Here is a 12,500-nt window from a genome sequence, read left to right as displayed (position 1 = left end):
AGCTGTCCCGGTTGCCGTGCCCCAGCTTACCATCTTCGCCTTCGCCCCACGAAAACACCTCTCCATCGGAGGACAGCGCTAGGCAGTGTTTACCGCCCGAATTGACCGCCACCTTCTTGATCATCACATGTTGCAGTGACTCGACGAGCGTTGGCGTTGTCACGGAATCTGTTCCACCGATCCCCAAACGACCACCGGCGCCGTACCCTGTAGCGTACAGCTTCCCATCGGGCGTTACGGCGTACAGTGTCTGCTCACCGCCGGCGATCTGGATTGGACGCAACAAACTGAGCGCCTCGCAGGGGGTCGGCATTTTGATGCGACTTCCATCCAAACCACCCAGCTGGCCTCGGTGATTGTGTCCCCAGCCGAAGATGGTACTGGCTCCGCCCCACGAAAAGGCCCAATCCTCCGGTCGACGGTTGAACCACTGCAGCAGCTGCGAATCATACTGCGGAGTGAAGTAGGAGTGATCCTCATGCAGATATTTGATACCCTGAGCGTCCGCGTTGACTGACTGCTGATGTTGTGTTGCGATCAACGCGTGACTGTCACTATCGATCATGCTGCTATTGGAACCGGCCGTTACGGTGGTCGTTCCGGTTGTGCTGCTACTGCTAGTACTCGCTGTACTGCTACCACTCACGACGGTACTCGTCAGATCAAATGCCAATGAATGATGTTGCTGCTGTTGGTGTACTAGACCGGTCGAAGAACCGTGGGGAATCAACGAAACGGCACTACCACTGCCACCGGATGCCACCAACAAGCCACCACCGGTTACGGAACTAGTGGTAGAGGAATTTGGCGCAGCTGGTGAAGCAATTTCTGCGAGTTTCTTGCGCACTTCCAAGCAGAACGGCGCTGGTAGATTCACCCGGCGGGTAAGAGCTTGAGCTACGCGTACCGCAGCACAGTAACGCCGGAACCATGCCCACCGGTGCGGATCCGATTGTGGCAATAGTAGTGTGTCCATGTGCATATCACATGCGAGCGCTACGAGCGTTTTAAAGTACTCCGAGTGCATCAGATGAATGCCGCTGCGAACCTGTGGCTCTTCATAGTCGTACTGTCGCAGAATGATTGGGACGAGCGGTGTGAGAATTTCCATCACCGCCGGATCGGTTGGCTTTAGTCCATCCCTGGATGCCTGATTGCTGTGGTTGCTACTGCTGCTAGTAGTTGTGGAGCACAGCAACTGGTGCATCTTCTTCAGTGACCAGATACGCTGAGCGACCGTAAGCGAGCTTAGTTGGGCGCACTGTGATAGCGCGGAGGTTAACCGTAGTAGCACACTTGTATTGCCGGCTGGAACCGGGAGGGCATCGAGCAGTGCCATAACGAGGGCGATAGAGGGCTGCGACAGTACGGTGCGATCCGAACCGAGCTCCTGCAGGTATGATTCAGGCATGACGGCGTGCACATAGAAGCGCCAACCCCATCCATTGACCGAATTATCGCTCGTAAACTTCCAGCGCATCTCATCGCCCGGTATGCGGATCTCTTGGGCCCATAGCGGATACTCGCGACCCGATCGTGTCGCCACCACATTGCCCGAACCGTCGATTATGATCAGTGGATCATTCCGTCGCTCCGTTGAGCACTGGCTATCGAACTCTATGCGCAACGATTCGGCTCCAGGTATCTTCACATGACCTATAATGAGCGACGGTAGTTTAGTACAAGAATAAACGACCTCTTCGTCGTCGCTGTGTTTATCAATAACTTACCGACGAGGATAATATCGTCAATGTACGGATGGCTCGTTTCCTGTACCACCGGTTTCGGTAGTTTACCGAGCGAATGACGTGACGTACATAGATCCTCTAGTTCGGTGATACACGTTTCGATCAGCATGTTCGTGATCGTACCGTTTGCCTTGGCCAGCGCGATCAACGTGCTGGCAATCGTTTCCGCTGTACTGGCCGTTCCTGTTCTGCCGAAAACGCTCAGCTTCAGTAGCTCGATCAAATGCTTTGCTTCCGGTTCACCGAGCAGTGCCGTGAAGTCGTCCAAACTGTTCGCCGTACCATCGTTGTTCATGATCTGTAAAAAAAATGATACTCATGACCATAAGAGATGCATCTGACGTACGGGGTTCCGGACTCGGGTGTGAATTCTTACATCATCATGGTGGGTCATTGTGGCGGCCATCACGGACATAGCGCTCGCCGACATCTTCGAATGACGTTGCGTCGCATTACAGCTCGAAATCGAGGCGGACATCGAGAGGGATCCCGTCAAGCTACGGTACGCACCGAGCGTGTTGTTCATGCCGGAAATGATCGGAATGTCTCCATCGGTTATATCATGCTAATGAAGAGAGGAATGAAATGGGGTTTAGTATTCCAGCCCGACTGAACCGTACGAGGTAACCTTACCGTCGCCAAACCCGTCATATCCGCCGGACCTTCACCGCCACCGTGCGCTATGGTTTCGTTCTGCTGTGCCAGCGTGCTGTCCGTTGCCATCTTGACGATACCCGGTTCCTCTGCCTCCGATATGGGAGACACGGTCCTTGCGAGATCCGCAGCTCCTGTACCGATCATACCACCGGTAAGGACCGAGCCCCCACCACCAGCACCACACAGTCCCAGTTTATCGACCGCCGTTAGCTGCGAGTGACAGGTGAGGGCAGCGATGATACACGCCCGCGCATGTAGAATGCTCATCGCGTTCAGAATGTGCGTCAGAGCGGCCTGTCTGGCTCCGTACGTTTCCAGCGAGAGCACAATCTCCGACAACGAAGGTCGCTGCTGCCGATTGCCGCTCGCGATCGGTAGTGGCGAAGAGGTGGTCGCTTCCGTTCCATCCGATGCGTAGATCCCAAGGCTGTGACTTCCGAGTGGATCCTTCGCCACGGCAAACGGTACCGGTTCCTTCTTATCCTTCTCCGTTTGATTCTGGGGCAAACTCCAAGCGACCGAATGCGAGCTACCGCACGCTACCCGGTTCACAAAGATACCATCCAGACCGAGCACGAGGCTTGGCTTTTTGTTCACGATCGTATTGCCCGATCCCTGCTGACCGTGATCATTGTCACCCCAGGCGTACACCTGGCCACTGTCCGTCACGGCTAGACAGTGCAATGCTCCGACGGCTACGTGAATCACTTTCTTACCACGCAGTCCCTGGATGGGGGTCGGTTTGCGTACGTGCTGATCGGTACCGTGACCTAGCCGGTAGTAATCACCCTTTCCCCAGGTCCACACTTCACCGGACTTGGTCAGAGCCAGGCTGAACTGGGCACCGCATTCGATCTGCATCACACCAACACCATTCAGCCGCTCAACCTGATGCGGAATGGAGCATCCTTCGGAGCCACCACGCCCCAGCTTGCCAAAGTCACCGTCACCCCAGGAGAACACGAGCCCTTCCTCGGTCAGACAGAGTGTTTGCGCATCACGACTTCCGCATGCTACCTGTACCACCCGATGGTCTGCCAGAGCCGTTACGAGTTTTGGTTTCAGCTGGGTACAGTTATCACCATGCCCCAGACGGCCATACTCTCCCAGGCCCCAGGTGTACAGTTCACCTGAGCTCGTGATTGCCGCACTGTGGCTGGAACCGCAGGCAATATCGCGTATGCGCTTGGTGCGTAGCGTTTCGATTAGTTTCGGTTTCTCCAACGTTAACCGGTTACCGTGGCCCAGCTTGCCATCTTCGCCTTCGCCCCACGAGAACACCTTTCCATCGAGCGTTAGGGCCATCGCGTGCTTGCCACCTGAATGGACGGCCACCTTCTTGACGACGTACTGACTAAGGATGGGTACCTGCTTTGGCGTTGGGACGTTGTTGTTGTGCCCTAAACCAAGTCGCCCATTGGTACCCTCACCGCAGGCGTACAGTTTGCCATCTTGCGACACAATGAACAACGATTTCGAACCTCCGGCAATGTGGATCGGTTTCAGTTGGCTCAGCACGGACGAGTACGTTGGTAGCTTCACTTTTGAGCCTTTGAGGCCACCCAGTTGTTCCTTATCGTTCAACCCCCAGACGAGCACCTTCGACGACAGTTCGTTCAGTGACGGTTCGTCGGCATAGTTCGAGGAGGTCGAGTAGCTTGGCTCTGCGATGGTTTCGTTTTCCGATGCTAGGAATCCGGCAGCCTGTAGCATGCTCTCGAGATTGGTTTGGCGTCGTTTGCCGACAATCGAGAGACCGTGTACCTTACACTGGATACCGTTGTTGCGGCACTGCTTGATAAAGATCTCGACCCACGGGTAGTATTGCCTGCAGTCGGGCATCAGCTGTACCGCGACGTCAGTCGGATTGATCAGTACGTAGCATTTTTCCTTCAGCGTGCTTACCGTCTCACCGACCCGGATCACCACCAGCGAGGGCATGTGAGAGAAATCGTCGGGATCCACGTGCATCGTCAGTGACTGTATCAGCACTTGGTCGTGCATCTCCAGCCGGATCCAGTGTTTGCTCTGCGGCGAGGTGCTTGCACTTTGCCAGTAACTGTTGGCACTACGATCAAGCAGATGCTTGGCCGACGCTTCATTCGATGAAACCGTAAGCGAGCGAATGCAGCGCGACCAATCATCGATGATATCGTACGATCCACTGCCACTGCTCGATGCGGCACCTGATGCTACTCCCGATGCACTTCCTAGTAAGCCCGGACCGTACGTTGTGGGATTGGAGAGCAATTCCAGCTCGCTCACACTTCCATTCCACGTCATCTGCTGTAGAAACTCGACCGTTGCCTCGGAGCCATTCAACGAAGTTACTACTCCAGTTGCGCCACGTGGTATCGTCGAGAAGCGGCTAAGATAGTTCTGTGTAGCCGACCGGAGAAGACGTACGTGGGATCCGATCATAATGATGCCCGCAACGGATGTCGAATCCCCACCGCTCGTACCCGGTGGTTCCAGAATCTCGAGATGCACGAAACACATCCAGTAAGGCCGATCGTGCATCTGCCAATCGACGCGTACGTTCAGGTCGTGCAAACTCTCCGGTTCCACCTTCAGCACCGTCCCGATGTCTCCCTTGCGTATCTCCTCAAAGTCCTGACAGCAGCGCACCAGCATTCCTGGACAGACCAGTCCGCGCACGTACATTGCGTACAGATCGGCAGATTTAAAATCTTCACGGCATTTGTAGGGCACGTAGCCCGCCATACAGTCTTGCTGTGACGAGCCTTCCATCGTATCCGAGCTAACGCTTTCGGTGTCACTGTGTGCTCCTCCTGCACGGTCGTGATCGTGTTCGGTACATTTTTCGGACAGCCCTAGGTTAGCGGTAACATCGGGATGCTCGAGTATCCACTGCACGACCTGCTCGGCCGTCGGGCAACCGTGCTCGTTCTGCTGCATTAAACTCCTATACGCCACTTCGATCGATTTGCGTGTAAAGCCCATCTCCATGATCTGCAGTACCAGGGCAGCCGGAGCGACCGGTAGGATGGATGTGGCCTGTTGATTGTTATTGGTACGTCGCCCACTGCCGGCACCCGTAGAGGCCGGTGTCCCTGGGAGATGATCGCTGGCCTGCGATGAACCATCGTTGTTGTTATTGTTGTTGTACACCGGCACACCATGGATCATGGTGGGTTGACCGCCACCACTCTGTTGCTGCTGCTGCTGTGACCAAGATGTCGTCTTTTTATTGCTGGCCATGCTAGCATCTGCTGGCGTTACGGTGCTGCTATGCACGTGACTGGCCAGCATCTGCGATATGTTCAGGGCTGCCAGTTCCATCTCCTGGTAGGTGTAGCAGGCCTTCAATGGACTCGGTTGCGTCGCACGCAGTAGAATAGTTTGTATGAGCAGCTCGGCCGCATAGTACGGTTGCGATTCATCGGAAGTGTTGGATTCACTGCGCACCTTACCACCGTCCGTGCCGTCCGGGCTGAGATCTCGATCGGCCGAAGATCCGACACTGTCCCGTGAGACACCCCGTGTGAGGCCGGGGGATCTTTGACGTAGAATGCGCCTCAACAGGCTCTGATTCCGAAATAGCACCTTCGTTGCTTTGAGAGCGGCAAAATTGATTTGCTGGCTTTGGAGCAAAGTTGGAGAGACAGAAACACCGACACCACTACCACCGTACAGACCACTCTGGCCGACACCGTAAAACATGACGGCACAGGAGTTTAGCAGCATCTCGTTGATCGTGACCTTCGACAGGCTGAACGCACCAACGTCCGCGCACTCGGGCACCCTGAAGATGGCAATCTTCTTCGTCTCTACCGCCGTGTGCACGTTCATTACCACTTTACCTTTCTTCGTCAGGCGTGAGATTGTGCCCCGAACACCGTCGAGCGTTAGGTTAAGGCCGATGCGTGGTCGCGAGTCACAGCCACCGATCGTACCGAGTGTTCCCATGATGGCCCGTTTATCACACTCGGACACCCCTTCCAGCTCGCTCACCAGGAGCACATCGGCCGTCAGGCAGAGTTTCTGTTGAATGAGCGAGTTGATTGCCTCGTTCCACAGGGGCATCGTGTGTAGCTTGCGGATCAATAGAACCATCTCTTCCGCGACGGTACCACTGTGCGATGCACTATACAGCACCCGAGATTTAGCATCGGCCGATGGGGCCGAGCTCGGCAGTAGCGACGAATCGTTCGGGCACGAGAGTGCTATACAGCCCAGCATATCAAACAGTTGCCCGACCACCGGTTCAATACGTGGCCGCTCTTCCGGGCCCCAGTTGACCAGCGTGCTCTGCATCAATCGCAAGCAGTGTAGCTTCTTATACACATCCTTCTTGCTAGCGATCGGTGCGCTCAGGATGTCGAACACCAGCTCGATCCATATCGGTGACGTGAGCTGACGGGAGAGAGCAGGTGAAGAGGAAATGGCACGCAGGAAGCCCATGACCGTCCACTGCTCGAGACCAAAGTTGTACGTGCTCGAGCTAGAACAGGCAGCTGCCGCCCGATTACTGTTACTGCCCTCGATCGCAGGTTGCAACATTGTCCGGAACATAGAGGCCACCGATCGTAGGGCGTTCCGTTCCATCTTGTCAGCGTGCAGTCCGACCGAGGCGAACAGCATTTGTAGCGTTTTTATGCACACATTGCGCAACAGCTTCGTCGGATGCGACTCATTGTTAAACTGCTGCTCGTTAAAGTCTTCCCGCTCGCTGTCCTTATCCGGCGAGAGCGCCTTCAGAGCGCTGTCCGCCAACCGCAGATCGTACTTGCCTTCCTTTCCCATTCGGTACGAGTTGGTAGAACCATTATCCCATTCCACACGCACCCAGCTGGCGAGAAAAAAAAGCAAATTGATATGTTAATAAGAATGTCCTCCTTCGTAGACCCAACACAGCACAACAACGGCTCCCTTACCCATCTTCTCCGATTTCGCTTATGATGCGTCCTTCGCCGCCCGGACCATCCTGTTCACCCCACTTCCAATCAGCACCGCGCGCTATCCGAGTACCGATTTTCATGAACTTCGACAGCTCCGGTCCAGAGAGCCCCTCTTTGGATGACTTCAGCTGGAACGAAAACGAAAAACCAATGTTACACGCACGTTCTCTGCTCAAGCACCGCACTCGAACCTACATTCGTTACGACATCCTCATAGATAACCGACGTATCGGAGGCATTCTTGCTGCTCGGCATATCCGTACCGGTTTGCCGTAACAGTCCCATGATCGTACCGAGTATGCCGGAATTGATTAATAGACTAAGCTCATTGGCTTCGTACTTGCGCGACAGTAGACCAAAGATGCTCAGCAGAAACCGTGCCCGGGGTAGCTTCTTCAGAAACACGTACGTCCCCAGGTTAGAGTTATCCTTCTCCCCGTGCGTTCGATGACGACCGTTGATCTTGTCCTGGTTCACGTACTTTTGCAGCTCTCCCACAGCCCACTCGATAATCTTGGCCTCGGTGATTAATATGTCCGCCTTCTGGTAGGCCGTTATCATATTCAGATTGTCCAGCACGTGCTCCGCGCCTGGTCGCAACAAACTATCCAGCCCTTCGCGGCCTGCATCGCGACCAACAGCGAAACTGGAAGCATGCTCCACGTGCAGTCCAAGGAATCCGTTGAACAGACTGTACTGTACCGCATCGAATAGCCCATTGATACGCAGCAGCTCGTTCAGCATCTCCAGTCCTTGGCGGCGTAGCTGGTAGCGCTGTATCTGGCAGTACATAGCCCGTCGCAGCGTTTCCACGTCGCACTGATCGTGCAGTATGAATTCGACGATTTGCTGGCTGGTGTCGTTCTTAAACTCGGCCGGATAGGAAGCCAGTAGACACTTTTCGCTCAGGTTTGCGATGACGTTATTGATGAACTCGCTCTCACCGGCTGCCCCCTTGGCAGACTTAGTGGTATCCCCTCCCACACCTCCTCCACCGGTGGTAGTAAACTCAATGACTTCGTTCGTTGGCGTTTTGATCGTCGGATCGTCGGTGGTGAAGGATATCTTCTTGCCAACCACATTGCCCTCAACCACGTTCTGGTTGCAGCAACCGGTCTCAGAATCGCAGCCAGCGTGACCACAGTACGGTTCCCCCACAGCTGCACCATCGCTGGCCGTGCTTCCAGTGAGCAGCAGATTCTCGATTGACGAAGCAGCAACCGTCGTTTGTTTTACGTTGGCCAGCAAAATCACGGGCGAACCGGAACGATCGACCGTGCGCCCCGGTACATTGGTCGCCCCACCGCTACCGAGGCTCTCGGAGCTGGCCACTTTGATGAGACTTTCATTGACTAGATTTTCGGTCGAAATGGCTGCCATTGCCGCCGGTACTGGGCTCTGGTGTAGATGCTTCAGATGACCGGTGCTGCTGGTGAGATTCTCCTGCGATTGTAGCTTACCGGTGGAACCGGTTAGCAGCTGACTCTGGATGGTCACGTTGACAATATCGTCCGGTTTGGCCGCTTGGCAAGCCAGTCGTAGCTGCCGTTTGGCCGTACGTAGATCGCGGATAATGCGACGGACTAGCGCTTTGAAGCGCGGTAAACGATGGAGAATGTGCAGCCGGGCGAGCCCGTGTTGCTCCAGACTGATCGCGGGCCGGATTTCATACAGCAGGAAACGACACTTGTCGATCATCGGTGTGCACACTTCCTTGTAGCTGCGGTTCAACTGCTGGCGCATCTTGACGATCGCCCACTTGGTCTGGTGCACCGTCCGGATGATGGTGACCACCGGTTGCGGTGGTTTGGAACCGATACCACTCAGCTCTCGATCCACTACGGCCAGTGCTAGAGGACCGAGCGCCTGATGGCGTACCAGTACCGCCATTAGCAACCGCTCGAGCTCAGCGACCGGGTGCTCCGGTGGGAACTCCTGATGCCAGATGAGATGGTTCTCTTTACAGTACCGTTCGCATATCGCCATCCAGGCCGAAACGAGCGGATCTGTCATTTTGCCTTCGCCCAAGTTCGCCAGTAGCGTGTCGACACGCTGCGAGATCAATACCAGCGGCCAGTTGGCCACCATTGCCGGAACATCGGATATCATCGGCAGTTGAGTGGAGGCATCCGTCGGTGTACTGCCGGCCGTCGAGCCGCTGCTTCTTGCTTCTCCCTTTTCCTCGTCGAACGGATTCGATGGTTGCAGTACTTGCAAGCCACCGCTGAGCACGTTGGAGTTCAGCAAATTGCGACACTGCAGCTCGGCCGGTTGCAGCACCGAACCCACCTGCAGAATGCTAGCCCGTAACCCGAGCAGATACGCGAGCAGACATTCGGAGTGGAAGTGTGTCAGTAGCACCATCGGTCGGGGGTTCGTTCCACTTTCACACATCTCGCTGACTGCGTACCGGCCGACGCGCAGGTACGATGTGATGAACTCGAACGCAGGGCGATGCTGCGGGTTGCCTATCTCCAGTGAGATATCCTTCCCGCCACTCGCTTGCAGCAGTTCCTGCGTCAACCCATTCTCCGCCAGATAGTCTTTCACGTCGTACACGTTCCCATTGATGATGACCCAGTTGCCACCGTCCCGCAGATGGTTGTCGATGTCACTGCGTCGGATAAGCATGGTTTCCTCTTGCAATGGTAGCGCTTTTGCTGTACCGCGCGAGATAATGCCCGGCCAGCCCATATCGTCCGTATCCTGCTGCTCACCGTCCGCCGTTAGCCGGTTGAACCCATCGAGCGCATTCAGCAGCGGTACCAGGTGCCGGTTCCAGTCAAAGTTCGATAGCAACAGCGGCTTATCCTGCTGTATTAGCACCAACCCAATGATGAGTTCGTGAAGCAGCGCGTCCGATATGTCGCTGCTCAGTATCTCCGATACACCGTCCTTGCCCTGTAAGATCGTTTCGTACGCTTTGCCGAGCGTCGAAACGCACGGTCCAACCAGCTGCTGGATGTAGGTGTATAGCAGTGCCTCGGCACCGCTTAGATCGTCTGCTTGCGAGGCATAGAGATAGGACAGTAGCAGTCGCTGGAATTTGTGTAACAAATCCAAGCTCGGTGACGGGGGCTCGGGAGAACAGAAACTTTCGTCGGCTTTCAGGTAAGGGCCAAGCATGAGCTGTCCTAGGCGGGCCTGTGTGAGGCTGGAATTGTTGCGAAGCAGTTGCTTGAGCAGATGGAGCAGCGAGAGGTGGGTGGTCGTGCCACTGGCTGGATCGGTGTGAGGCCTCTGCTGATGCTGATGGTGATTAATCGCTTGGTTCAGGGCCGTCTGTAGACCTCCTTCGGCCATTAAAGAGCCAACCAGTAGATCCGTCATGAACCGATGGCCTGCACTCGTAGCAGCTGCACCTGTTCCACCTGCTGCTCCCGTGCCACTGTCGTGTCCGGAGGGTAATAGCGAGGTTAAAGTTTGCGCTCGTTCCGATGCTGTCGGTAGGATAATGCTCCATCCAACCTGTAGCGTCCATTGGGCTGCTTCCTGCATTGTCTTCAGTACGACCGGACCACCGGCTAGGCTAAGAATGCGTGTTTTGAGGCTTGCCAAGAGCCGTGATCCTTCCACCAGACCAACATGCCGTGGATGTATGTTGTTCACTATCATTGCGTGGAGCTGTAGCCGCAGCAGGTTCAGTGACGCTACCGCAATACATTCCGCTTCCTGGCTTGGAGGATGATGCCGGACAGCATCGTTCGATACGTTCTGCGAACCGCACACCATACACAGCAACTGATCCAGCAGTCGGAAGGTGTGCTCGCTCAGATCGACAACGAACGGGATCTTCACGGGAATACCGAGCGTTGACGAGTGGCACCAAACGATGCTTTGTGCGCCACCGGCGGCCATGCCCGCGATCCGCAGCGTCGGTGGTGTGGTCAGGATTGGTAGGAGCACAATGGGATCGCGTGTTACGCAGGGCGGACACAATTGCTGGAAATCGTTCCGTCCCCATCCGTACAGTTCTCCCGAGGCCGTTAGTGCCAAACAGTGCGCCAATCCGACGGCAAGGTCGACAATGTTCTTACCCTCGAGTGCTTGAATTGCTTTCGGCGAGGCCGTGTGTTCGGAATGCCCATGGCCAAGCCTTCCGCCGTGGCCCTTGCCCCAGCTATACACCGTTCCATCCCGACCGAGCGCGACACTGAAATGGGAACCAGAGAACACTTTCACCGCACCGTCACTGCACTGGGGCAGCTCGATGGCTACCGGAACCGATGACCCATTGCACGTGCCGTTGCCCAGCTTGCCAAAGTCACCGTCTCCCCAGGCGTACACGATCCCGGTGTCGGTGACGCAAAGAGAGTGCGCATCACCACAGCCAAGTGCCACATGTATCACACGTTGCTGTTTCAGTACTTGCACGATCGTAGGCAGATGCTTGTCCTCCGAGTTGCCATGCCCTAGCCGACCGTACGTTCCTCTGCCCCAGGTATACAGCTCACCAGCAGCCGTGATGGCCGCACTGTACGAGGAACCGCAAAACACTCCCGTTACTTGCCGTTCGGCCAGTGCTACGATGCGAGTTGGTATGTCTTTCGAGCTTGTGTCACCATGCCCCAGCCGTCCACCTTCGCCGTTGCCCCAGGAAAACACATCACCCGTGGCCGTTAGGGCAAGCACATGGCGACCTTCACAGTGGGCCGCCAGCTGTACGATGTTTACACATTCGAGACCTTCGATGGGCTTCGGCGCACTGGTATCCGGTGTGTGGCAGTTGGAATGTTGTAGCGACAGCACCTGCCCGGTGGTGGTCAGGATGTAGATGCTGGTTTCGCTACACGCGACCTGACGTACTTGCACCCCTGCGGGCAGCTCGATCGTGGCCGTCGAGTAGCGTGACGTTGATCCGTGGGCAAAGCAAGCCACGTTGTTGGCCGCTGTGCCCGTCGCATCCGGATTGGTTGCTTCGGCTGCCGTGAATCCATATAGTTCCGGTGAGCAAGCACTCCAGCCGAGGGTGAATAGCTTTTGGGAATTTGATTTTCCCACCTTTGTAGAATAGTTTCCGGCCGGTAGGTGTGGCTTCGCTAATCGATCCAGATGGCTCACGATGATAACGGCCGCCTGCCGTAGATCCACGCTGGATGTTTCGTTTTCGGGCAGCGAGAGAAATCGCAGAAATGATTCCGTCGGTCCGAAATGAAACGAATCGGAACTGGTG

The 12,500-nt window shown here is 55.7% G+C and overlaps 1 protein-coding gene across 1 annotated transcript in view; it reads right to left on the bottom strand.

Annotated features, from left to right (window-relative positions):
• Positions 1-12,500, bottom strand: part of LOC125953374 (probable E3 ubiquitin-protein ligase HERC2) — an 18,860-nt gene that overhangs the window by 4,090 nt on the left and 2,270 nt on the right. The window contains exons 3-8 of the mRNA XM_049682880.1: positions 7,523-12,500; positions 7,304-7,455; positions 2,382-7,218; positions 2,125-2,313; positions 1,731-2,046; positions 1-1,656 (exon numbers count right to left, since the gene is read on the bottom strand). The exon at positions 1-1,656 is cut by the window's left edge and continues 1,402 nt beyond it; the exon at positions 7,523-12,500 is cut by the window's right edge and continues 536 nt beyond it. Coding sequence (XP_049538837.1) covers positions 1-1,656; positions 1,731-2,046; positions 2,125-2,313; positions 2,382-7,218; positions 7,304-7,455; positions 7,523-12,500 — 12,128 coding nt within the window. The remainder of the gene's footprint in view (positions 1,657-1,730; positions 2,047-2,124; positions 2,314-2,381; positions 7,219-7,303; positions 7,456-7,522) is intronic.

This window comes from Anopheles darlingi, chromosome 3 (genome assembly GCF_943734745.1).
Source record: "Anopheles darlingi chromosome 3, idAnoDarlMG_H_01, whole genome shotgun sequence".
Classification (NCBI taxonomy): Eukaryota; Metazoa; Arthropoda; class Insecta; order Diptera; family Culicidae; genus Anopheles; species Anopheles darlingi.
Note: the sequence above shows the minus strand (reverse complement) of the source record. Positions and strands in the feature narration are given on the sequence as shown.